This window comes from Mus caroli, unplaced genomic scaffold (genome assembly GCF_978045245.1).
Source record: "Mus caroli unplaced genomic scaffold, Mus_caroli_1 scaffold_8, whole genome shotgun sequence".
In the NCBI taxonomy this organism is placed as follows: Eukaryota; Metazoa; Chordata; class Mammalia; order Rodentia; family Muridae; genus Mus; species Mus caroli.
The window spans coordinates 104,765,211-104,792,759 of record NW_028227263.1 but is presented as its reverse complement, the minus strand read 5'-3'; the positions used below and the strand labels follow the sequence as shown (position 1 = coordinate 104,792,759).

At 39.3% G+C, this 27,549-nt stretch overlaps 2 protein-coding genes across 3 annotated transcripts in view; both read right to left on the bottom strand.

Annotated features, from left to right (window-relative positions):
- Positions 1 to 27,549, bottom strand: part of LOC110298514 (uncharacterized) — a 62,616-nt gene that overhangs the window by 16,008 nt on the left and 19,059 nt on the right. The window contains exons 2-4 of one of the 2 annotated variants that reach the window (XR_015047965.1): positions 22,172 to 22,298; positions 21,912 to 21,972; positions 20,175 to 20,420 (exon numbers count right to left, since the gene is read on the bottom strand). The exons of the other annotated variant lie outside the window; for it this stretch is intronic. The gene's annotated coding sequence lies outside the window, so the exon portion shown is untranslated. Of the gene's footprint in view, positions 1 to 20,174; positions 20,421 to 21,911; positions 21,973 to 22,171; positions 22,299 to 27,549 lie in introns of those variants that run through there. 2 annotated transcript variants of the gene reach the window in all.
- Positions 18,693 to 22,292, bottom strand: LOC147003284 (uncharacterized). The gene is made up of 3 exons (XM_085841828.1): positions 22,172 to 22,292; positions 21,912 to 21,972; positions 18,693 to 20,160 (listed from the first exon to the last, which is right to left on the bottom strand). The coding sequence occupies exons 1-3, from the start codon at positions 22,203 to 22,205 to the stop codon at positions 18,693 to 18,695; spliced, it is 1,563 nt and encodes a 520-aa protein (XP_085697954.1). The 5' UTR covers positions 22,206 to 22,292.

The window sequence follows — 27,549 nt, the reverse complement described above, 5'->3', positions numbered from 1 at the left end:
CTGATTGAGGAGATGGAGAAGGGCCTGAAGGATCTGAGGGGGTTTGCAGCCCCATGGCCAGACCCCCAGAGCTCCTGGGGACAGGAACACCAAGTAAAGAATACACATGGTGCTGGCCACACATGTGGCAGAAGATGGCCTTGTTGGACATCAGTGGGAGCAGAGGCCCTCAGGGCTATGGTGTTCAATGCCCCAGTGGAGGGAATGCCAGGGCGGGAGGATGGGAGCGCCCTCACAGAGTCAGGGGGAGAGGGTAAGCAATAGGGGGACTCTGAAAGGGAGGTGTGGAGAGGGGAAATTAAGAAAATATCCAAGAAAAAAAAAGAAATAGTAAGAGCTGAGTAAAAAAAAAGAAAATAGAGACAACTTACATCATACAAATTATTTCTCAAGCTGGATAAAGTAGAGAATTACTACAGCCCCAGCACTGAGGGCAAATAAGCAGAAAGATCATTGTGAGTTTGAGAAAGGTGCTACATAGTACCTAAACACACAGACACACACACACACACACACACACACACACACACACACACACACACACACTATGGAAAAGAAGAACAAACATAAACAACATGGATAAAAAGGAAAATTGAAGAACTGCAAGAACAGAATCCTCTTAAGGTCCTTTCATGAGTTTGCCATCAGTACCTAAGTAACCATTGTCAAAACTGAATACTGCCAAGCATGGGAGCACAGGCTAATAATTCTAGAACTTTGGGGGCAAATTCATATCCATGAAATTGAGACCATGCTGGTTTACATAGATACTTTTTTTTTTCTTTTTCACTTGAATGTCTCTTTGCTGTTTAATTTTTTTTATTAGATTTTTTTCATTTACATTTCAAATGCTATCCTGAAGGTCCCCTATAACCTCCCTCTGCCCTTCCCCCCTCCCTCCACTCCCACTTCTTGGCTATGGAGTTCCCCTGTGCTAGGGCATATAAAGTTGCAAGACCAAGGGGCCTCTCTTTCCAATGATGGCCGACTAGGCCATCTTCTGCTACATATGCAGCTAGAGACACAAGCTCTTGGGGTACTCGTTAGCTCATATTGTTGTTCCACCTATTTGGTTGCAGACCCTTTCAGCTTCTTAGCCCAGAAACTTAGAATACTCAAGACACAATTTGCAAAACACAAGAAAATCAAGAAAAAGGAAGACCAATGCGTGGTTACTTCATTCCTCCTTAGAATAGGGAACAAAATACTGATGGGAGGACTTACAGAGACAAAGTTTGGAGCTGAGAACAAAGGATGGACCATTCAGAGACTGCCCCACTCAGGGATCCATACCATAATCAGCCACCAAATGCAGACTCTATTGCATATGCCAGCAAGATTTTGCTGGCATGACCCTGATATAGCTGTCTCTTGTGAGGCTATGCCAGTGCCTGGCAAATACAGAAGTGGATGCTCACAGTCATCTACTGGATGGAACACAGGGCCCCCAATGGAGGAGCTAGAGAAAGTGCATAGATACTTCTATAGTACAACCCATCTGAAATGGAACTACATTTTTGAGTGAATATTGCTCTGGTATGTAAAACCAGGAGCAACCATTGAAGTATAATGTCAAATTTTATTTTATAACCAGGCCAAACTTGCAGTCTCCATTGAACAAGAAGAGAGAAGCATTCCTGATTACAAGCTGTGGAGGCTGTTTATACTCAAACTCAAGGCTGAGGTACATAGTGAATGATTAAAAAATCAGAAATTATTGCATTGTAAAATTTAGTTAACTATCAACCAGTTCACAGAACACACAATGAAACAATGGAAACAAACTACGATATGTAAATCAGAAGATTATTGAGAAAGAACAAATCAAATAAGATTGACTTTTAATGTCTAACAGGAGGAAAGAAAAACAACATAGGGAACAATATAGAATTAAACAAAATAGTTTTAACAGGAAAAGAAAGATAAAATGTCAACAGGTCCTTAACAAGTATAAATACCTTTATTTGGGTTTCATTGAGAACCCCGGATTACCTTGATCCATTAAGTACACTATAATGTGTAATACATATTGACTCTGTAAGAGATAGCACTATATATTTAATCCTGTGCCTTAGGGTCATCATTCATACCAATAGTCTCTTTTATAGGAAGAAGTCATTTGCTGTTGATCTGGGTAGAAGTTGGGCTCAGCAGGTAAGAGCACTGACAGTTCTACTGAAGTTTCTGAGTTCACATCCCAGCAACCATAAGGTGGCTTGCAAGCATCTGTAATGGGATCTGACACCCTCTTCTGATTCTGTCTGAAGATAGGTACAGTGTACTTAGTTATAATAATAAATAAATCCTAAAAAAAAAAAAAAAAAAACTTAAAAAAAAAAGAAAGTTTATATATGGGCTGGTGAGATTCCTCAGTGGTTAAGAGCATTGACTGTTCTTCCAAACGTACTGAGTTCAAATCCCAGCAACCACATGGTGGCTCATAACTACTTGTAATGAGATCGGACACCCTCTTCTGGTGTGTATGAAGACAGCTACAGTGTACCTATTTATAATAATAAATACAATTTTAAAAAGAAAATTGTCTTCTGCAGCCAGCAAGGTGGAGCATAGGAGGCCTCAAAACCCGAGAATACCATGCCTGACCTCAAGCTGTACTACGTAGCAATAGTGATTTAAAAAACAACAACAACAAAAAAAAAACAAAAACAATAAAAAACAACTGCATTTTATTTGTACAGAAGCACACACTTTGATCAAGGGAATCAAATAGAAACCCCAGAAATAAACCCACACACTCATGGACACTTGATTTTGACAAAGAAACCAAAACTTTATAGTGGAAAAAATAAAGTATCTTCAAAGAATGGTGCTGGTATCACTGGATATCTACATATAGAAGAATGAAAATAGATCCATTTTTATAACTATGCACAAAACTTAAGTCCAGGTGGATCAAGGACCTCAACACAAAAATGGATATACATTAAATTTCATAGACTATAAAGTGGGAAATACCCTTGAACTCATTGGTACAGGAGACAGTTTCCTTAGCAGAATAGCAATGGTTCAGGCTCTAAGATCAACAATGGATGAATAAGGTCTCATGAAAGTGCAAAGCTTCAGGCAGGAAAGGAAACTGTCAATGTAACAAAATGGGGCCCTACAGCCTGAGAAAGGGTCTTTACCAACCCTACATCTGACAGAGAGCTAATAGCCAAAATTTACCAAAAATTCAAGAAGTTAAGACACCAACAACACAATCTAATTACAAATGGGGTACAAAGCTAAACACAGAATTCTCAACAGAGGAATCTTAAATGACTGGGAAGCACTTAAAGAAATGTTAAAGTCCAATGAAGCTCTAACACTTTAGTGATCCCAGGATATTGGGATGGCCAAAGGGATAATTTGGTCTGCCGACTATGTGTCAATTTTTGTGTGTGCTGTTGATGGCAAAACCAGAGAAGTGGAGCTGCATAATCCCCTTTTGACAAAGAAGATTTGAGTTCCAACACAGGACAGCTTGCCAAAGACCAGCCTCCGACTGGAGAGTTGCTGAGTGTGATGGTTTGTATATTCTTGGACTAGGGAGTGGCACCTTTTGGAGGTGTGGCCTTGTTGGAATTGGTGTGACCTGGTTGGAGTAGGTGGGTCACTGTGGGTGTAGGCAAAAGATTTTCACCCTAGTCGCCTCACTCCTTTAATCCCAGCACGTGGGAGGCAGAGGCAGCTGGATTTCTGAGTTTGAGGCCAGCCTGGTCTACAGAGTGAGTCCCAGGACAGCCAGGGCTACACAGAGAAACCCTGTCTCGAAAAAACGACCCACCAAACAACCAACCAAACAACCAAACAGAATACTCAATAAGGTCCAAGACCACATCAAAACCATCATTCACAGTGATCTAGTAGGCTTCATCCCAGGGATACAGTGATGGTTCAATACATGAAAATTCATGAACATATTCCACTATATAAACAAACTGAAAAACAAAAATCACATGATCATATCATTAAGTGCCAAAAAAGCCAATGACAAAATACAGCACCCCTTCATGTTAAATGTCATGGAGAGATCAGGAATTCAAGGCATATAACTAAACATAATAAAAGCCATATACCGTTTCGGTAAATCTCCCCAACCCAAATATGCCCCGGCAATGAAAACACAATACAATTAATATGATTACATGCTGTGTGCCTAGATTGGAAGATCTATCGCTACACTACCATCTACCACAGCTTATGAGACCCCTTAGAACTTGCAGTTTCTTCAGGCAATGTGCTTCTGCTCTGCATTTCTCCCTCTTCCTCCTCCTCCTCTGCATTTTCTCCTTCTTCCATTTTCTCCTTCTTCTCTCCCTCACACCTTCCTCTCCACCTTCCCTTTTATCTGCCCAATCATTAGCTCTCCTTTATTTTACAATTTAAGGTGGGAAGCAGGTTTACTGAAAATCGCCTGAGTGCTGACTAATTCCTTGTTGGCAACCTCTGAAGGGAGAATAGAATTAACATAAAATATAATTAGCCCAGGCCTATCCACAACAATATTCAGCAAACCAACAGCCAACATCAGATGAAAAGGGAAAAAATTGAAGCAACCCCACCGCCCCACTGCGGTAATTAGGGATTTTCTGCTATGAAGAAAAACAATGACCAAGGTAACTCTGGCATGTTTGTTTGGTTTTGGTTTTGGTTTTGGTTTTTCAAGAAAGGATTTCTCTATATAGCCCTGGCTCTCCTTGAACTCACTCTGCAGACTAGAGTCTGACCTTGAATTCAGAAATCCACCTGCCTTGGCCTCCCAAGTGCTGGGATCAGAGGCATACACCACCACTGTCCAGCTGACCAAATGTCAGAGACTATCCTGTGAGAAAGCGAGCCCTTCACAATCTCCCTAACAGGCCAAAATGGTCTCGTGCTAGGAGCTGGTTGTCACCCCCAACCTCCCTATTCCCTTCCTGGCACCTGAAGCTGTAAAAGCTGAATTATAGTCCCCTCTTCCCTATCTCTTCCTGAGTTCCCATGACATCCAAGGACATGAGTTACGCCTGAGCCCAGCCTGACACCCAAGGCTGTCAAGGAGGATCTATGTTCCTAAGATAAGATGCAGAGTGCTTGCTGCCTGGCACCTGACTTCGGCCCCCATGTCAGCAGATGCCCACTTCTTTGTTCTTTGTAAAATTCCCCCTCAACCTCTCTCCTATTCCCCGCGATGTATGCTTTAAAAAGAAGGCACCTCAGCTTAATAAATGAGACCTTGATAGGTACAATCTTCTTGGTCTCCTGTTTCTCTTTTTCTTCCTCTCATTTCCTTCCAGGTTTACGGTCCCCCTCGAACCCACGAATAACTGAATCCCACGGGATGGGATAACCAAACAACACTTATAAAAACATCATTTACTTGTGGTTGGGTTACAGGTTCAGAAGTTCGGCCACCACGCCCGGCTCACCTGACAACATTTCTGATGCCATGTTGTGCTTGCAGACTCTGCCAGCAGCTGACTGAGACAGATGCTGACACCTACAGCCAACCATTGGATTGAGTTGGGAACCCCTGTAGAAGAGTTAGGGGAAGGACTGAAGAAGCTGAAGGGGATGGCAACACCATAGGAAGACCAACAGTATCAAGTAACCCGCACCCTTGAAAGATCCCAGAATCTAAATGTTCCACAGGAATTTAAAAAATTAAAAATGGCAGCCCTTCGAAATATATCAAATTAAAAATCCAGGTTGTTTATTCATGCTGGTTTAAAGCAATGTGACACAATGGATTGTGTGTTTTATTTTGTATAGTTTGAAAAATTAAAATATATACATGGCATAGATATATCATACAATTGATACATGTTGGGAGCTCCAATGTACTTCTTCCTTGAGTTCTGAGATGAATGATTCTGAGATTGCACACTTATTAGTGACGATGACTGTTTTGAAAATGCCTTTACCCTGGACCAGAGAGATGGCTCAGCAGTTAAGAACACTGTCTGTTCCTCCAGAGATCATGAGTTCAATTCCCAGCAACCCCACCAAGACTTACAACCATCTACAATGGAGTCTGAAGCCCTCTTCTGGCATGCCAGTATACATGCAGATAAGATCAATGAATCTAAAAAATAAAATAAATTAAAAAAAAAAAAAGAAAATGCCTTTACAGAGTAAAACTGATGCTACTCAGATATTTATGTTCACTAAAATACAACAGTGTTATAGACATCATGATATAAAGCCTATTCTGGATATAGAATACACTCTTAAAGGTCAAGCCATTATATAAAGACCTAACAGGACCTTAAAGGTAATGCTCCAGCTGGCGAGATGGCTCACTGGGTAAGAACACTGACTACTCTTCCAAAGGTCCTCAGTTCAAATCCCAGCAACCATAAGATGGCCCACAATCACCAATAATGAGATCTGATGCCCTCTTCAGGTATTTCTGAAGACAGCTACAGTGTACTTATTCATAATAATAAATAAATCTTTGGGTTGGAGTGAGCAGGGATGGCTGGAGTGAGCAGAGGTTCTAAATTCAATTCCCAACAACAACATAAAGGCTCACAACCACCTGAAAAGCTACAGTGTACTTATATACGTAAAATAAATAAATAAATCTTTAAAAAATGTTTATAGAATAAAACAGGGATATGGTATTTTGCAATGACAATTTTTTCTTCCTTCCTTTCTTTCATTTTTCTATTTTATTTTTGTTTTTTGAGACAGGGTTTCTCTGTTTAGGACCGGCTATCCTGGAACTCATTTTGAGGAACAGGCTCGCCTCCCACTCAGAAATCTGTCAGGCCCTGCCTTCCAAATGGTAGGATTAAAGGCATGTTCCATTACTGCCTGACTTTTTTTTTTTTTTTTGGACATTCTCTTATTTACATTTCAAATGTTATCTCCTTGCTTGGTTCCACATCTCCCGAAACCACTCTATCCCATCCACTTTGCCTGCTTCTCTGAGGGTCTATGGTGCAATCCCTGGGCTGGTAGTCTTGGGTTCTGTAAGAAAACAAGCCAGGAACTTCCCTCCATGGCCTCTGCATCAGTTCCTGCTTCCTGACCTGCTAGAGTTCCAGTCCTGGCTTCCTTTGGTGATCAACAGCAATGTGGAAAGTGTAAGCTGAATAAACACTTTTCTCCCCAACTTGCTCTTTTTCTTTTTTCTTTTCTTTTTTTGGTTTGTTTGGTTTTGGTTTTGTTTTGTTTTGTTTTTCGAGACAGGGTTTCTCTGCATAGCCCTGGTTGTCCTGGAACTCACTTTGTAGACCTGGCTGGCCTTGAACTCAGAAATCCACCTGCTTCTGCTTCCTGAGTGCTGGGATTAAAAGCATGTGCCACCATGCCCAGCTCCCAACTTGTTTCAAAGTTACATGCCAGGAGGAAAAACTCAGAATTCTCAGTAAGACTATATTTTTATTGGATATTTTCTTTATTTACATTTCAAATATTGTCCCCTTTCACAGTTCCCCTGGTTCAGTAAACCCCCTCCCCCATCCCCGCTTTCCCTGCTCCTATGAGGGTGTTCCCCCACTCATCAGCCCACTCCCACCATACCCGCACTCGAATTCCCCTACACTGGGGCATCCATCAAGCTTTCACAGGACTAAGGGCCTTTCCTCCCCTTGATGCTTCACAAAGCCATCCTCTGCCACATATGCAGCTGGTGCCATGGGTCCCTCCATGTGTACTCCTTGGTTGGTGGCTTAGTCCCTGGTAGCTCTGGTTGGTTGATATTGTTGTTCAGCCTATGGGGTTGCAAACCCCTTCAGCTCCTTTAGTCCTTTCTCTAAATCCTCCATTAAGGTGCTCATTCCAATAGTTGGCTGCTATTATGTGCCTCTGTATTAGTCAGGCTCTGGCAGAGCTCCTCAGGAGACATCTGTATCAGCTTCCTTTCAGCAAGCACGTTTTGGCATCCACTACAGTGTCTGGGTTTGGTGACTGTATACAGGATGGATCCCCAGATATGGCAGTCTCTGGATCACCTTTCCTTCAATCTCTGCTCTACACTTTGAACCTCAATTTACTCCCATAAATATTTTGTTCCCCTTTCTAAGAAGGACAGAAGCACCCACACTCTGGTTTTCCTTCTCCTTGAGCTTCATATGGTCTGTGAATTCTATCTTGGGTATTCAGAACTTTTTGGCTAATATCCACTTATCAGTGAGTGCATTCCATGTATCTTCTTTTCTGATTGGGTTACCTCACTCAGGATAATACTTTCTAGTTTTATCCATTTGCCAAAGAATCTGATTAATTTATTATTTTTAATAGTTGAGTAGTACTCCATTGTGTAAATGTGCCACATTTTCTACATCCATTTCTTTGTTGAAGGACATCTTGGTTCTTTCCAGCACCATCAAAATGATGTACTTCCAGAAAAAAAAAATGTAAAGAAAAGCAATGTTGGATATCAGCAATCAGGAGTATGGATTCTATACAATACAAAGAAATTTTTTTTGGGGGGGGGGATTTCGAGACAGGGCTCCTAAATAAACATTTTGCAAGGAAGCAGAGTTTGCCACATTGCTTGCATTCACAGGCCTTGTCTTCAGTATAAATAGTCATGGCGATGATGACAGAAATGTGCAAAGGCTTAACAATATTAAATATATTCATAAGGTTTCTTGCCAGTATGATTTGTTTTCTGCATTTGCTGAGAACTGTGATGTGTAAGCAAAGGGTTTACCACATTGCTTGCATTCACAGAGATTCACTCCTCTATGAATACTTTCATGATCATGAAGGCTATAGAAATTTCCAAAGGCTTTACAATTTAAAATACATTCATAAGGTTTCGCTCCAGAATGACTCTTTGCGTGCTTTTGAAGATAACTGTGATCACAAATGATATGCAGTGTCCTGCTAATAAATCTAATCAAGCAAATAAAAGATCTATATGACAAAGATCTTCAAGTCCCTTAAGAAAGGAAATGAAGAAGACCTCAGAAGATGGAAATTTTCAATGCTCATGGATTAGTAGGATTAACATAGTGAAAATGGCCACCTCACCAAAAGGAACCTACAGATTCAATGCAATCCCCATCAAAATGCCAACATAATTCTCCACAGAAAAAACAATTCTCGAATTACAACTGTCATATGAAAACAAAATATCCAGGGTAGCAATAACAGTTCTTAACAAGGAAAGCATGTCTAGGGAAATCACCATCCCTATACTACAGAGCAATAGTGATCAAAACCACATGGTGTTGGTCTAGAGACAGATAGGGCAATCAATGGAATAGAATTGAAGACAAAGAATTAAACTTATGCAACCATGGACACTTGATATTCGAACAAAGAAACCAAAAGAATCAAGGAAAAAATCCCCACATCTTTAACAAATGGTGCAGGCCTACCTGGCAGTTGGCTTATCAAACAATACAATTGATCCATATCCATCAGATTCCACCTTACACCAATAAGAATGGCTAACATATAAAGCTCAAGTGACAGCACATGCTGTCAAGGATGTGGAGTAGAGGCACATTCCTCCTTTGCTGGTGGATTTGCTAACCAGTACAACCACTTTGAAGATCAATCTAGTGGTTCCTCAGAAAAGTGGAAATAATTCTACCTGAAAAACCAGTCATACAGCCACTAGACTATACCCTATAGATAGATGCTCTACCATACCACTAGGATACATGTTCTACTATGTTCATCCCACCCTTATTCATAATAACCAGAGGCTGCAACCTTCTCAGATGTCCATCTACTGAAGAATGGATATGGAAAATGTGGCTCATTTACACAATGGAATAGTATTCATCTATTAAAAATGAGGACATAATGAATTTTGCAGGCAAAAGAATGATATTTATGGTATGTATTCACTGTAATTACATGTTAGCCAAAAAGTACAGAATACCCAGGATACAATCCACTGACCATAAAAGTTTAACAAGAAGAAAGGACCAAGTGAGGATGTTGGAATCCCACTTACAGGGGGGGAAAGAATCATGGGAGGTGGAGGCAGGGTGGGCTCTGTGTGGGAGAGGTGGAAGGGGAGGGAAAATAAGGGCAGGATCAGGTATGGGGTGAGGGAAGAGAGCAGAGAGACTCAAAGCAACAAGAGAATGCATGGGAATATGCATTTGTAGGGGTGGGAGGCATGGGGAACCTCCAGGAAATTCCAGAGGCTCCCAGGACTAAACGGGAATGATCTTAGTTGAAATGCCCAACAGTGGGGCATTGGAACCTGATGAGATCACCTCCAGTAGATAGACAGGTCCTCCAGTGGAGGGATGGGGGTCACCAAACTATCTCCAAAAGTTTTGACATAAAATTGTAGCTGACTAAATAAATGAGTGATACAAATGGAGCAGAGATTCACAAAAAGGCTGTCCATAGAACAGCCCAACTTGGTATTTATCCAATTGGTGGTCTCACAACCACCTGTATAACAACAGTGTACTTATATACATAAAATAAATAAATAAATGAATAAATTAAAAGTAAATAAAGGAATGAATGAATCTTTAAAAAAAAGAAAATGTTCATAGAATAAAACAGGGATATGATATTTTGCAATAATTTTTTCACCTTTCTTCCTTCCCTCCTTCCTTTTATTCTCCTATGTTTGGTTTTTCGAGACAGGGTTTCTCTATTTAGCCAAGGCTATCCTGGAACTTTCTCTGTAGACCAGGCTGGCCTTGAACTCAGAAATCTGTCGGCCTCTGCCTTCCAAGTTGTAGGATTAAAGGCATGTTCCAATACTGCCTGGCTTTCTTTTTTTAATTGGACATTCTCTTTATTTACATTTCAAATGTTACCTCCTTTCCTGGTTCCCCCTCTCCCCGAAACGCCCAATCCCCTCTTTCCCTGCTTCTATGAGGCTCTATGGTGCCATCCCTGGCCTGGTAGTCCTGGGTTCTGTAAGAAAACAAGCCAAGAACTTCACTCCATGGCCTCTGCATCATTTCCTGCTTCCTGACCTGCTAGAGTTCCAGTCCTGGCTTCCTTTGGTGATCAACAGCAATGTGGAAAGTGTAAGCTGAATAAACACTTTTCTCCCCATATTGTTTCTTGGTCACGATGTTTATGCAGGAATAGTAACCCTAACCAAGACAACTCTCATATCAGATGTTATTTCTTACAACCAGTTTCAAGTGCACGGAAAATATAATGAGAAGACTGCCAAAATCCATAGAAATGTTGTCATTTTATGAAAACTCTGACTGGCCGGCTTCTTGTACCCTTTTATACTATAATAAAAAGCACCATGAAAATAATGTACTTCCCGGAAAAAAAAAAAAAAAAAAAGAAAGGCAATGTTGGATATCATCAATTAGGAGCATTGATTCAATACGATCCAAGGAAAATTATTAACACAGGAACGTTGATTGCAAACTAATAAACATGTGGAAAAACTCAGAATTCTCAGTAAGATTATGAAGAAAGAGTATACACATAGACACAATATGACTTCTGTACCACAAAGCTACATCAATTAAATATGTGTTTAATAGGTATGGAAAATGAGGTGCTGGAGAGAAAGAAAAACACAAAAATAGACTTTTTAAAAAAATACCTAAAGAAATTCCATTAGGAAAAATGTGAATGCTGGGTGATGGTGGCACACGCCTTTAATCCCAGCACTTGGGAAGCAGAGAAAGGTAGATTTCTGAGTTCGAGGCCAGCCTGGTCTACAGAGTGAGTTCCAGGACAGCCATGGCTACACAGAGAAGTCCTGTCTCAAAAAACCAAAAAAACAAAACAAAATAAATGTGAATTTGACTGTTTACTATGATCATAGGTGTATAGGAACTGAATAGTTACAGACTATTCATACAAAATAATTAAGAGTATCCCCTAAATTGTTATGTTTCTGACCCTCCAGCTACTACTGATTTCCCTTCCAAACAGAGAAGCACCATGACATAGAGCTCATTTTTGAAATGGAGGTGATCACAAAAGAGGGCAATGCATGGTTCTGCAGGCACTAACACCCCATTTTGGATTCAGGTAAACCCAGCCCCACTTACACACACACAAAACTATGCTGAAGGCTAATTTAATGTCTGCTTCCTGCCACATGGATTAAGACACAAGGTGTAGAGAATGTGTTCTTTCCACCTTCACAATACCACGCACGCCTGAGAACAGACATCTCAGCAATTCCTTCTGTGCCCTAGAGTTGAGTTTCAACTAATGACAACATTGTGTCTGTTGGTCATGAGAATTTGAAATTATATCAATCTAACACTGATGAAGGACAAAGTCCGTTTCCTTCTTTCTACCTTTCTAAACTATCTGGAAACTTTGTCACACAAAACTGAATGTGAAATGCAATGTTCAGAACTCAAAAACTAAACAAAAACAAACCTTCATTTTTCCAGACTGACATTAGAGTACAAACCAAAAGTAGTACCTGCATGTGTACACTAAGTGGGTATTGTATGCAGCATAGCTTTTGACTGGAAGGGATGCAGATCTTCACCCTCCTCCTGGGAATCTACATTCAGGATGACTGAGAGTCTAAGGGTTCTTGCCCAGATCACCACATTTAACAGCAGAACTGAAATATGGCACACACTCTGTTTCTATTCTAGCAGCTCAGACTGTGAGACTTCAGCCAGTTTGCTCTTCCTGATCTGGGGACAGTGACTCCCTGACCCCCTGTCACTATGGACTGGCTTGTGGTCTCCCTCACAGCTCCCTACACCTGCATGCAAGTAGAATTCTGGGAAGAACAAAGATGCCATCTCCCACTAGTGCTCCTAATTCCTAGAATTCTCCAAAGTGCATCACTAGCCAGGCTCATCCAGCTTGGCCCCAGAACAGTAGCAGCTACTCTAGTTGTTGAGCAGCTATCAACTAACTGAAACAGCACATGGCCTTGCAGCTCTGCCCTTCCACCCTAGGAGCAGACAGGGTCTTATTGTGGAAATTGCATAGCTCTGTACAAGTTCTTCACATCTCCTAGAGCACATTTTCTTTCTCTTCTGAGCAGAGGATCTTAGGTGTGCACAGTCTATCACACACTCAATGTCTTATGTAGTCATCCTTGATTAAATGGTGTGAGTTCCTGCAGCCAAACATAGGTCACATTCAAATAATAACTGGTCCTAAAGCAAAACAGGCAGTAAATTACTAAAAACAATGAGTGGTCTATGGGAGGGCTTCGAGGCCCGAGAGAGCAGAAGGGAATGGTGGATTATATGCCAAAAATGATTTTAACTAGCACAACCAGATTTTGTGACCCTAGAAACTTGCAATTTGTATTAGAGTACACCAAGTTTTGTTTTTTTTTTTTTTAAAGATTTATTTATTTATTATATGTAAGTACACTGTAGCTGTCCTCAAATACTCCAGAAGAGGGCATCAGATTTCGTTACAGATGGTTGTGAGCCACTATGTGGTTGCTGGAAATTTTGAACTCAGGGCCTTTGGAAGAGCAGTCGGCGATCTTAACCACTGCGCCATCTCACCAGCCCAACCAAGTACACCAAGTTTTAACCATATCTTTCCTCTCAGGACGACCATCTTATGTGCAGCTCTGCTCAGCAGGGGCACTTCATATTACCCTGATCTTCTATTTTGGTTAAACTATAGTAAATTTGTTTCACAATAAATTCAGCATTTTTTTTGTTTGTTTGTGCATTTTTCCCATCCCGTTTTTTTAATATGCCTGTAGGAGCTTCAAAGTTAATCATAGAAATCAATTCTTGCATAGGTCTAATTTCATTTCTAAATCTCAATAAAAGCTAGAGGACACACATTCACTGGTATAGTTTATCTTTTCATTGATCAGCCAATAGCCTGCCTTGAAGAAGTAGCAAGACTGTCTGTCTTTCCAGCACTTGGCAGCAGAGGCAGGATTGCATGGTCAAAGCCATTCTCAACTGAACAGCAAAACCAAGCCTGAGATACAGGAGACATTCTTCTACAGGAAATAATCAGTAGTGTTGTGAAAAAAAGGAAAGAAATTCTAAACGACAGAAGACATTGGAGAATAAAATTAATTATGAGATAAGATCAGTGATTTCCTAGCAGAGGGAATGGCATTAAAAGATATGTTTGACCAACCAAATACACAGCCACAGCCAATGGCCTTCTTCTCAATTCTGAGTTGACCTCACTGGGCAAATGCATCAGACATATTTACAAAGAATGCCCCATACCTGCAAATTCAATATTTATTGGGTGAAGCAAACCTCCACAAGTAGTATACCCACCAATCTGATCACCCTTCATTCACATACATGGTATTAATACAGGCTGGGTAATTAAAAAACCCTGGTTCTCTCAGGTCCTTGTTCATAATGGTGACTCACAAAGCTGATTCTCTACTCTGATGACTCAGAGCACTGGACTCGCCAGACTGTTCTTCTATTCTGTTTGAAGCAAATCCCATTTTCCTCATGCAAATCCTCTGTGTGTGTGTGTGTGTGTGTGTGTGTGTGTGTGTGTGTGTATGTGTGACTGTTATGAACAGGTGACTACATGACTTAGGGCTAGGTCATCATTGTATTATGTTTTAAGTGTTTATTTTCATTATATGGGTGTTTTCATGCGTATGTCTGAGCACAATACCTACAAAGTCCATGAGATGCCTTGGGAATGCTGTTACAGGAGATGCTTAGCTACCAGGTCATATCTCTGAAAAGAAACTGTGTCCTCTATAACAAGAACCAGGGCTCTTACCTAGTGTCCTATTTTTCTTGCAGCTTTTTACTTTAACTTTATAACATTTTAATAAAAATTTATTACGTTATTTATTACGTTTTCTAAGTTCTTTGTCCTTTCTTCATCTCTTCCACATACTTCCTTGTTAAGTATCTATGGATAGGTACGCACAGCTATAAAAATAAAACCATATCAGCCTATTTTTGTTGGGTGTGTATATAGTTTTATGGCTGAAAACTTTTTTTTAATTAATTTATTTTTCGTGAGTAGTACATTGTCGCTGTCTTCAGACACACTGGAAGACGGCACTGGATCCCATTATGGATGGTTGTAAGCCACCATGTGGGTACTGGGATTTGAACTCAAGACCTTTGAAAGAGCAGTCAGTGCTCTTAAACACTGAGCCAGCTCTCCAGCCCTAGGCTGAAAACTTTTGTTGGATATGCAATTAAGGGTCTCATAGCCACCTGATGCTAAGTTTTTTCAATTGCACAATTCCACTCTTCAATGAGTTACAGGAGTCTGAGAATGAAGCAACCTAGGATGACACGGACTAAAACATGGAGAATAGAAAATATGGCATGTTTATACCGCAGGTAGCACCTGGTGGTATCATGGTCTGGAAGTTCTGGAGCTGCAGGGAAGATTTTGGACATTGATATGAGGTAATCACAATCTCCAATTGGATCCATTGGACTCTCACCACACCCAAGTAACAAGTCTCACCTTGCATGACTTTGAGATTCCTCCCTCCACTTTCTAAGGACAATGATCATAGGCCAGTGTTACAATGCCTGGCTTGGAAGAGTAAGATGAGCAGTTACACTTAACTCCATTGTAAAGCTACTTATCTGTGTGAGTCTGGTTTTCACTAACTATAGCATAAGGAGACATTAACACTAGTCCTTTGCTGAGTTAAACGGTATCAATGATAAAGGAAAACTATATTGCTCATAGTTGCAAGGAACAGGAGGTATGCATTTGATGGGTGCTTTCTTCTGTTACTCCAGTTAGGACAAGAGTCTGTGCCATGGCTATTTATACCACGGCTCAGCCACTCATACTTATTAAATTAATTAAAAGAATCAAGTTCCCTAGCTGTGACATGGCCATCTGTAATGCAGTCACTCTGACAGCATGGTGGGCAGATCTGTTTTATGTTCTACTGACATCCATGCCTGTCAGAGATTTATAGTGGGAGAATTCAGCTAGAGAGAGAAATTTGGCTGTAGAGATGGCTGAGTGGTTAAGAGCACTGACTGCTCTTCCAGAGGTGTCCTGAATACAATTCCCAGCAACTAAATGGTGGCAGACAACCATCTATAATGACAGCTAATGTCCTCTTTTGGTGTGTCCGAAGACAGCTACAGTGTACTTACACAATAAATAAAAAATTCCTAAAAAGAAGAGAGAGAGAAATCAATACATAAGAAAAACAAATTACTAATGAAAATTGACATTATTAAGGTATTTATTCAGTGTGACTTCTTTGAACAAGTGATGAAGATATAACCTAATTATCCTTGGGGTCCTAATGTGAGCAGATAGCAGGCAAGATATATGCACAATTAAGAAATCTAACCAATGCATGAATGTTTCCCATCTGTAAACCCATCCGAATTGTAGCTTCCTTTCTTATTCAACAAGAACATACTCATCGGGAGGAACCAGTCTTTCCCAGATTGCGTTTAGGGGAAATTCAAATTTCAAAGGGTACATGGTTTCACTACATATTACCCAAAGAGAGATCTACAAATGCTCTTTAGAATATCATTATTTCTATCAACCAAATAACTTAGAGCAATGACAGCGTCAGTCCTCCTCAGTTTAAGGAACAAGTGGTACTGCCAAGTGGTGGACTGTGGGGTTCTGGCACTGAAAGCTACTTAGAGTTTCCAAGAAGAATGGAAGACCTGGAAGAGGGCTGACCCAAAATAGCTGAGTGGATACAGAAAGTACAGCAGGAGCTAGCTTGTCTTCTGGGTCTCCACAAGCACTGCTGTTTGGCCTTTTGATCCTCTGGCTTCCACACTTAAAGCTCCCTCCCTGACAGTTCATCCATACTCCAGGGCTCTCTGTAAATACCTGATTTCCCCAGCCTTACAGTGACTTCTCTTTCAGTCTTGGGTTCCCTGACAACCACCTCCATGTTATCAGGAGTCAAACCACTCAGGGCTCCTAAATAAACATTTTGCAAGGAAGCAGATAAAAGAGTTTGTCACCTTGCTCGAATTCACATGCCTTCTCTCCAGTATAAATAGACATGAAGATGATTACAGAAATGTGCAAAGGCTTCACAATATTAAATATACTCATAAGTATTCTCACCAGTATGTGGTGTTTTCTGCATTTGGTGAGAACTGTGATGTGTAAGCAAAGGGTTTACCACATTGCTTGCATTCACAGAGATTCACTCCTCTATGAATACTTTCATGATCATGAAGGGTATAGAAATTTCCAAAGGCTTTAAGATTTAAAATACATTTATGAGGTTTCTCTCCAGAATGACTCTTTGCATGATTTTGAAGAGGACTGTGATGTAAAATCGCTTCATCTCACAGACTGCTTTTGGAGGCTTTTTCCAGAGCATATATTCTTTTACCTTAATATGAAAAGGCGCCACACTATTGCTTACACTCATAGGTTTTCTCTTCAGTATGTGTTTACGTATTCAAAGATGACTTATAAAAATGGTTTATCATGTCAATTATATTTGGAGGGTTGCTCTTCTGCATTATGATTTTTGTGTGTTTATCTACAGACCAAGGTGACAAGCAAAGACATCACCATATTTAATACCTTCAATACTGTTTCTCTCCAGTATGAGTGGTTTCATGTGTTTACTACATTGCTTATATTCATAGGGTTCCTGTCTAGTATGTCTTTTTCTGTATTCAAAGTTGACCATGTTATATAATGGGCTTACCCCATTTATTACATTTATAGTGTTTGTCATCATTATCTTCCCTCTAATGTAGTCAGAGATAACGGTTTTGTGAAATGGCTTCATCACTTCTATCATACTTGTAGGATCTTTCTTTAATGTCTCCTTTTTTTCTATAATAAGAGATAACTGTGATGAGCAAAAGCTTTACCACATTTCTTTTGTTCATATGGTTTCTCTAATGTATGAATCCTTCCATGATGATGAAGACTACAGATATGTGCAAAGACCTTACCATGTTAAAGAACTTTATAGGGGTTCTTTCCTAGATGGTTCCTTTTTAGTTTCTAGAGACTACGGTGATGTTCAAATGCTTCACCCTGTGATTACATTCATAGTTTCTTCAGTATGGTTGTTTTTATGTTATTGGAGCATATTGTAATGTGCAAAGGCTTTACCAAATCCCTTACATTCATAGGGTTCCTCTCCAATATGAGTTATTGTAGGTAAGACCATTGTGTTGTGAATAGGCTTCATCACATTGATTACATTTCTAAGGTATCTCTACAGAATGTTTCCTTTTTTGTATTTGGAGACCACTCTGTTGTGAAGAGGCTTTATCACACTGATTACATTTGCAGAGTCTCCCCAGTATGTAGTACGTTACGGGTTTGAAGATGACTGCTTTCTGCAAAGGCTTTACCACATTGATTATGTTGGTAATGTTTCTCTCCAGTATCTGTTCTTTTATGCATCCCAAAAGATTAGTCATATGCAAAGGCTTTACCACATTGATTTCATTCATAGGGATCTCTCCAGTATGCATCCTTGTATGCACTTTGAGATTATTGCCTTGTGCAAAGGCTTTATCACACTGATTACATTGGTAAGGTTTCTCTCCAGTATGTGTTCTTTCATGTAATCGAAAACACCTGGGCTGTGAAAAGGCTATATCACATTCATTACATTTGTAGGGTTTCTATCCAGTATAAATTCTTTCATCAACTTGATGATGACTGTGAGATATAAATGACTTACTACACTGATTACATTTATAAGGTTTCTCTCCAGTATGTGTTCTTTCATGTATTAGAAGATAACTCCGGTGTGAATAGGCTTCATCACACTAATTACATATTTAGAATCTCCCTCCAGTATGTATTACTTTATGGGTTTTAAGATGACTGCTTTGTGTAAGGGCCTTACCACACTGATCTCATTTGTAAGGTTTCTCTCCAGTATGTGTTCTTTCATGTTTTCGAAGATAGTGGGGTTGCAAAAAGGCTTTACCACATTGATTACATTCATAGGGTTTCTCTCCAGTATGTGTTCTTTCATGCATTCGAAGATAGCTGGGATGTAAAAAGGCTTTACCACATTGATTACATTCATAGGGTTTCTCTCCAGTATGTGTTCTTTCATGCATTCGAAGATAGCTGGGATGTAAAAAGGCTTTACCACATTGATTACATTCATAGGGTTTCTCTCCACTATGTCTTCTTTCATGCATTCGAAGATAGCTGGGATGTAAAAAGGCTTTACCACATTGATTACATTCATAGGGTTTCTCTCCACTATGTCTTCTTTCATGCATTCGAAGATAGCTGGGATGTAAAAAGGCTTTACCACATTGATTACATTCATAGGGTTTCTTTCCACTATGTCTTCTTTCATGCATTCGAAGATAGCTGGGATGTAAAAAGGCTTTACCACATTGATTACATTCATAGGGTTTCTCTCCAGTATGTGTTCTTTCATGCATTCGAAGATAGCTGGGATGTAAAAAGGCTTTACCACATTGATTACATTCATAGGGTTTCTCTCCACTATGTCTTTTTTCATGTAATCGAAGATACTTGAGCTGTAAAAAGGCTTTATCACATTCATTACATTTGTAGGGTTTCTCTCCACTATGTCTTCTTTCATGTACTCGAAGATAGGTGAGCTGTGCAAAGGCTTTACCACATTGATTACATTTGTAGGTTTTCTCTTGAGTATGTGTTCTTTCATGTGCTCGAAGGTACCTGAGCTGTGCAAAGCCTTTATCACACTGATTACATTTATAGGGTTTCTCACCAGTATGTGTTTTTTCATGTATTCGGAGATATTTCTGGTGTGAATAGGCTTTATCACACAGATTACTTATATAAGGTTTCTCTCCAGTATGTGTCCTTTCATGTTTTCGGAGATATCTCTGGTATGGATAGGCTTTATTACACTGATTACATATGTAGGGTCTCACTCTAGTATGTACTACTTTATGGCTTTGAAGCTGACTCCTTAGTGTAAAGGCTTTACCACATTCATTACATTGGTAAGGTTTCTCTCCAGTATGTGTTCTTTCATGAATTCGAAGATAGCAGGGATGTAAAAAGGCTTTACCACATTGACTACATTCATAGGGTTTCTTCCCAGAATGTGTTCTTTGATGTGCTCGAAGATACTTGAGCTTTAAGAAGGCTTTATCACATTCATTACATTTGTAGGGTTTCTGTGCAGTATCTGTTCTTTTATTTATTTGGAGAGTACTTTGACACGCAAGCACTTTACTATGTTGAAAGACTTCAGAGTGTCTGTCCCTAGTTTTGTTTCTTTCAAGCTTTTGAAGATGACTGTGATGTTTGAAGGTTTTATCCCATTGTGTATAATCATAGGGTTTCTCTCCAGCAGAACTTCTTTCGTGCCTGCAATGATAATTGGGACATGTAAAATTTTATTACATTAATTACAATGATGAATCCTTTCTATCTGTATAAATTAGTTTTAAATTTTGGTCTAATTATAGGGTAGATTCTGATCTTAGGGTTTTATCACAGGACTAGAGAGATGGCTTAGCTGTTAAGAGCATTGACTTCTCTTCCAGAGGTCCTCAGTTCAAATCCCAGCTTCCATATGGTGGCTCTCAACCATCTCTAATGGAATTCCATGCCCTCTTCTGGTGTGTCTGAAGAAATTGACAGTGAGTTCACATACATAAAATAAATAATAAAATGAATCTATGAAAAAATATTTTATCACATTGTTTCCAGTCTTGGTGTTCCCCTTCCTTGTGGGTTGTTTTTCATCATTGGAGATACCTGTGAGGTTTAGGGCATTTATTCCATGGCTCACATTTACACCAGACTTTATATACATCAAGTTTTTCAGATACTTGAAAAAGACTGCATGAATTCACAGATTTACCTCTATAATTATGTTCACAAATTTTCTTCCACTGTGAGTCATATCATATTTGAAAAGTGAAGGACAATCAAAAATTCCATGTTCTTAATGCTCATAGGATTTTCTTCAATATAATTTTATGGTTGTATTGCAAATGAAGCTGAAAATCTAAGTGATTACAAACTTGTATCACATTCAGAAAGTCTACTCAAAGTGCGGCCTATCATATACTGTTGTGGATAGAACTTGGCTAATTATATTTGATGATAATTACATTCTCCTGTGAGTGGCTGTGAACAAGGATTGAGTCAGTCCTCATGATTTCCTGTAAACCTGCTTCCCACCTTAATTTGTAAAATAAAGAGAGCTGATGATTAGGCAGATTAAAGGGAAGGTTGAGTGGAAGGTGGGGAGAAAGAAGAAGGAGAAAAATGGAAGAGGGAGAGGATAAAGAGGAGGAGAAAGAAGAAAAGCAGAGCAGAAGCACATGGCCCAGAGAAACTGCAAGTTCGCAGGGGTCTCATGGATGGAGAAGATGGTTGAGTGAGTAGCAGTAGATCTGCCCAGTCGAGGCGCACAACACGTGTCATATTAACTGAGTTGTATTTTCATTGCTGGGGCCTGTTTGGGTTGGAGATTTACTGCAACAGTCTATGATCTAATAAATAGTTCTAGGAAAGAGAGATACTCTGTTTCTTTCAAAATCCTTCTGCTTATATGGCCTGTATCCAGTATGACATATGATATACCTATTAAAACAATAACAAATAAAGGGTTTCTACCTTACATTCACACAATTTGACTTTTTGTTCCTCATATGGTAGATATTAAGGTTTCTCTAGCACAACATCCTTAATGCTCATAAAATTCCCTCTCACTAAACGTATCAGATTTAAGACAAGTATATGAGTAACAGCAGCTTAACCATGAACTATTTGCTCAGTAGAAGATTTTGGACATACACATATTCAGTGTATGTACAATTTGCAATATCTGATTGGTGTGAATGTACATGGAATGGCAGTGCTACTGTATAGCTCTAATGGTGATACGATTCAAACAGTTATATCTGTTAAGAAATACTGTGATAGAGGAATGCATTGCAAGAACCTATCAGCTGCCTGGAATCAAGGTACTTGGTTTTGTGAGAATCTAATGCTCAAAAATTAACCTAAAGCAGTAAAAAAAAATACTGTTGCTGCTCCTTAAAACTTAGAGGACAAATTAAATTTTCTTTAGAAGCTCATTAGAATAAAGTTTCACAAAAAATTACCTTCCATATCTTCTATCATTTTGAGAATGTTCTTCAATGTTATGGTCTTTCCAATTGTAGCCTAAAATATAGGACCAGAAAATAATTATTGTTGGAAATTTCTCCATAATCCACTATTTTTAGTGAACCTTAGAACCATGCCTGCTTTATTTGCCTCATTCTTCCTTATTCTCATTCAAGATTATATAAGGGCATCAATAACAAAGAAATCAGCTGTTCCCCCACCTTATTTTAAAACTGCAAGGAAAATTCAGGTTTACCTATAGTGGTGAGATTCCTGTAGTTCTCCAGCATGACATCTTTGTAAAGTCTCTTCTGAGATGGATCCAGCAAGGACCACTCCTCCAGAGTGAAGTGTACATGCACATCATCAAAGGTCAATGCTTCCTAAAATCCCATACATGTGTACAACACAAAGTGTGATAGTAATAATACTGTAATGAATACTTGACTGACAATATATGCATTTGATCTTGATAATCCCCACACATAGCCCATGACAGAGAAATCCTGCTATAATCATGAAATCATTTTCAAACCAAATTATGAAACCCAAAATATGGGACTGGAGAACTGGCTCAGTGGTTAAGAGCACCTACTGCTCTTCTGAAGGTCCTGAGTTCAAATCCCAGCAACCACATGGTGGATTGCAACCATCCAAAATGAGATCTGATGCCCTCTTCTGGTGTGTCTGAAGACAGCTACCGTGTACTAACATATAATAATAAATAAAGATTTTTTAAAAGACAAAAAAAGAAAATCAAATTATGAAGTTCATTTGAGAATGCTGTGCTATTTGAAGAGCATATACTCTAGCAAAAGAAATGCCAAGTAAAATACAGAGGGCAGGGGGGGAGGGCAAATGGATTAACACCACTGATAAATCAGTATAAACAACAAAAAAACTATTAGCAGGCTGGGTGTATTTGCTCATGCCCTTAATTGAAATGCTCACCAAGTACAGGCATGTGCATCTCATTGACTTGTATGCCAATCTTGTCTATTAAACAAGATCAAGAAAGGCAGCACTATTCGTTATGACCCTGTCTCTGCTGCAAAAATCTATCAAACAAGTCAGGCATGGTGTCTCACGCTTTTAATCCCAGCACTTGGGAGGCAGAGGCAGGTGGATTTCTGAGTTTGAGGCCAGCCTGGTTTACAAAGTGAGTTCCAGGAATGCCAGGGCTATACAGAGAAACCCTGTCCCAAAATTAAAAAAAAAAAAAAAAAAAATCTATCAAACAACAACAACAACAAAGACAAAAACCAACAAAATAAAAGCACTGAACAACAATAAAAACAACAAAATAAAAAACCAACGAAGAAAGATAGAAAGAACCTCAGAGGTTTTCAGTGAATTTCCTACAAAGAATTAAAATAGTATAAATAATTAATTTTAAATAATAAATAATTATTTATAATTTTATTTATTATATTATATTATTATTATAATATTATATAATATATAATATATATTATATAATTATATAATATATTATAATATTATTATTTATTATTATAAATAATAAATAATTATTTATAATTTATAATTTTAAATAATAAATAAATTAATTAATTAATCCTTAAAAAAAGATGTTACCTAAAGGCAATCGATGTATAAAGTTATAATGAACAAATGGTAACATTAGCAAAGTAAATGCTTTTCATAAAAAGCATTTTTTACAGTGACTATTTTCATAAAATAGTCACTGTAGTTCTTCTGTCTTCATATTCCAAGATCCTGAAATTCCCCAGTTTAAATAAATTAAATAAGATGTTACTTAATAAATAGATGTTACTTAAAGGGCTGGAGAGATGGCTCAGTGGTTAAGAGCACTGATTGCTCTTCCAAAGGTCCTGAGTTTAAATCCCAGCAACCACATTTTGGCTCACGACCATCCTTAAAGTGATCTGATGCCCTCTTCTGGTGTTTCTGAAGACAGCTACAGTGTACTTACATATAATAAATAAATTAATTAATTAATCCTTAAAAAAAAAGATGTTACTTAAAGGCAATCGATGTATAAAGTTATAATGAACAAATGGTAACATTAGCAAAGTAAATGCTTTTCATAAATAAACAACATAGTGTGTAGTAGAGATGGCTCTGGCTTAATATCTCTTGCTGGTCTTAGATATAGGACTTAATTGCAAGTACTTATCGTGGAAGCTCAGAACTACTCATGACTCCAAGTTCAGGAGTTCTGAGGCCATCTTTGGACTCTATATAATGAGGACCAAGCACACAGAGGTGCATATGCATGCATAGTCATTCAAATATTTCAAAACAAACACAACATGAAGGAAGAATGTCTCACTCTTAAAATCAAATGAATTGGAAGGATCAGGCACTATTAATGTCACAATTACGTGCTATTCTGGGAATTAGAATAATACTCTCTGGCAAATTTTATTATTCAAGATGTAAGTGAAGCACAAAACAACAATACATGCTTGTCATGTGTAAAAAAACATACATTCCTGGCCCTGAAACAATAAAGCCAGGCATCTTGATGCATATGTAATCCCAACTGAGAAGAGTCACATAGGTAGATCGCTAAATGTAGGTCCATTCCAGGACATCCAGGATTTCACAGAGAAACCCTGTCTTCAAAAAGAAAAACAACAAAATTAAAACTACATAAACACGAATAGCAAAATCAGGTAGGACTGAATGGGAATTGCTTCTATACTATCATATTTGATTTAGGGATAGAGTCAATATGATGACAGAATGACAGCATGAGAAAGAAGCTGAGTGATCACTTTTAACCACAAGCCAGTAGACACAAAGAACAGGAAATGGGTCTATGGACACTCCAACCCTATCCTCAAGGAGGACTTTCATCTAGAAACTTTCCTCTTACACAAGCTTCAAAGACCTCCCTGTAAATAGTTATTAAGGACAAATGATGTGCAAAGACATCATCACAGATAGGAAGATTTTTCATTCAGTTGACTGCATTCTGACTCTGGTCACTGTAAGTTCACAGTCACCCCAGGATGAAAATATTTATAGTCTAACTTTAGTGATTCTCATAATCTGCAACAACTTGTACCATGTTCAAATTTCCAAACTCTCATAGCTCCCTACAGCTACTTTAGAGAAGAATCCTGGAATGAACCTGTAAGCCCACACCCACTATTTACCCAGAGTCCTTCATTGGCTATAACAACCAAACCAGTTCTCAGGAAAGTAGCAGCTCCTCCATTCATGGATCAAAGATCAAAAGGCTCAGAAGGTGAGGCCTTCCTAGCTCTGTCCATCCACCCTGTGGCTAGACAGAACCCTAGACTGGGAAAATGTATTTTAGTCAAACTTTGGAGTCACCAGAGCACTTCCTGTTCTCCTTCCAAGGCACAGGGTCCTCTTTGTGAACATTACACGACACAATCAGTGTACAGTGCAGTCATCTCTACTTCATAGAAAGTAAGTCCTGCACCCAAACTTCAGTCAATTTCAAACAGTAACAACAATTACAGCAAAAACTGGCAGCCAGGCGTGGTGGTGCACGCCTTTAATCCTAGCACTCCGGAGGCAGAGGCAGGAGAATTTCTGAGTTCAAGGCCAGCCTGGTCTATAGACTGAGTGCCAGGACAGCCAGGACTACACAGAGAAACCCTGAATGGAAAAACAATAAATAAATAAATAAATAAATAAATAAAACAAACTGGCCATTAATGTGAAAACAAGGTGTGGTAAATGGAGGGAAAAGAAAATAAAAATGAAAATGAAAAAAAAAAAAGAACAACAACAATAACAAAAAACATGTGGCTGCTCCAAGGTATAATGGCTTGGAAAATTTTTATTAGGGAAAAAAGGAGGACGTAGGCAAAGGCATGGACATCTTGGAGAGGTCAGAGTAGTCATGAACATGAGTCATGCAAGAGAGGGAGGAGAAGAGAAAAAGACCAAAGGGAAAGGAGGGAAATGGTAGAGAAAAGAACCAGGTCACCAAAATGGCACAATTGAGAATGGCAGTTCAATCACTATGTTGGGGGTGTGTTAAGACAGCCCTAACCTCTAACTAGTAGACTCTGAGGGATGCTGGGAGAAACTCAAGGCCAGGTACTCTTTGACTTGTTAATTAGGTCATTTGTCCCAGGGTTTGAAGCTTAATAGTAGGGAGGAATGAGAAGGTAGAAAAGATTTATGTAAAATCTCAAAAATCATTTTAAAGTTGAGATTGGCTTTGTGGGTCAATATTCTCTAGGGCTTAGACATAAGTATTTGAGCACACCAGGTATTACTCATATATTTTCTCTCTGATTCTGCATTTTCAGACAGGAGTAATAACATTCCTGTTAGGAAGAGCCACACCAGTCTGTCCATATCTTCTGTATTGGTTAACTTGCTGAAACTCCAGAATTTTGGTTTCTAAAAATGAGTTCAGTTCTTTACCCAGAGTTTTGATTGCCCAGGTTTATGAAACTGACAAATTTGCCAGTCAGGACTTTTAACGATTATCAAACTTTGATGATCTGACTACTCATTGTGAATGACAACCAAATATTGAGAAACATGAAAGCTCCCGTCCTTGTCCCCCATCCCTCTCTGTGCTGTGAATACGGCAGCATCAGAGTTGGTCAGTGAAGTCAATTCTGTCTCAAGTCCCATTTCATTTTAAATGCCCAATAAAAGGGATTGAAGTCAGAGGACCCTCAAACACTGGTCTCTTTTCCATTTCATTGATTAGTAAGGGTCAAGAATGAAAGAGTTACAGGAATGCCTTCAAGTCACTGGACCACACAGGCAGGATGAGGTATACAATGGTACAATGCAACTGTTAATTCCAAGCATGAGGGAAGCCAAAGATTTAGAAAGTATTATTCTAGTGAGAAACTAATAGTAAAGCACTTTAAGGAAGGAATGAAATAATAATAATTCTTCTTCCTTCTTTCTTCTTCTCCTCCTCCTTCTCCTCCTTTTTTTTTTGGTTTTTAAGACAGGGTTTCTCTTTATAGCACTGGCTGTCCAGGAACTCACTTTGTAGGCCAGGCTGGCCTCTAACTCAAATATCCACCTGCCTCTGCCTCCCAAGTGTTGGGATAAAGGCGTGTGCAACAACACTGCACGGCTAGGAATAAAATTCTTAAAGACTGGGAAACGCAGAGGCAGAGAGGCAGAGAAGCAGAGAGGCAGAGAGGCAGAGAGGCGCAGAGGCAGAGGTAGAGGCAGAGGCAGAGGCAGTAGAGGCAGTAGAGGCAGTAGAGGCAGGGGCAGGGGCAGGGGCAGGGGCAGGGGCAGGGGCAGGGGCAGGGGCAGGGGCAGGGGCAGGGGCAGGGGCAGGGGCAGGGGCAGAGGCAGAGGCAGGCAGAACTCTCTGAGTTCAAGACTAGCCTGGTAGATGAAACAAGTTCTAGGACCACAAGCTCATCACTCAGAAAAACCAGTTTTGAAAAATAGACAACCAAAAAACATAGTCAGTATGGCCATGGTACCAAAAGCAATCTACAAATTCAATGCAATTCCCCTCAAAATTCAAACACAATTTTCTACAGACATTGAAGGTGCAATTCTCAGGCTGGAGAGATAGCTCAGCGTTTAAGATCACTGACTGTTCTTCCAGAGGTCCTGAGTTCAAATCCCATGAACCACATAATAGCTTACAAACAACTGTAGTGAGATCTGAAGCCC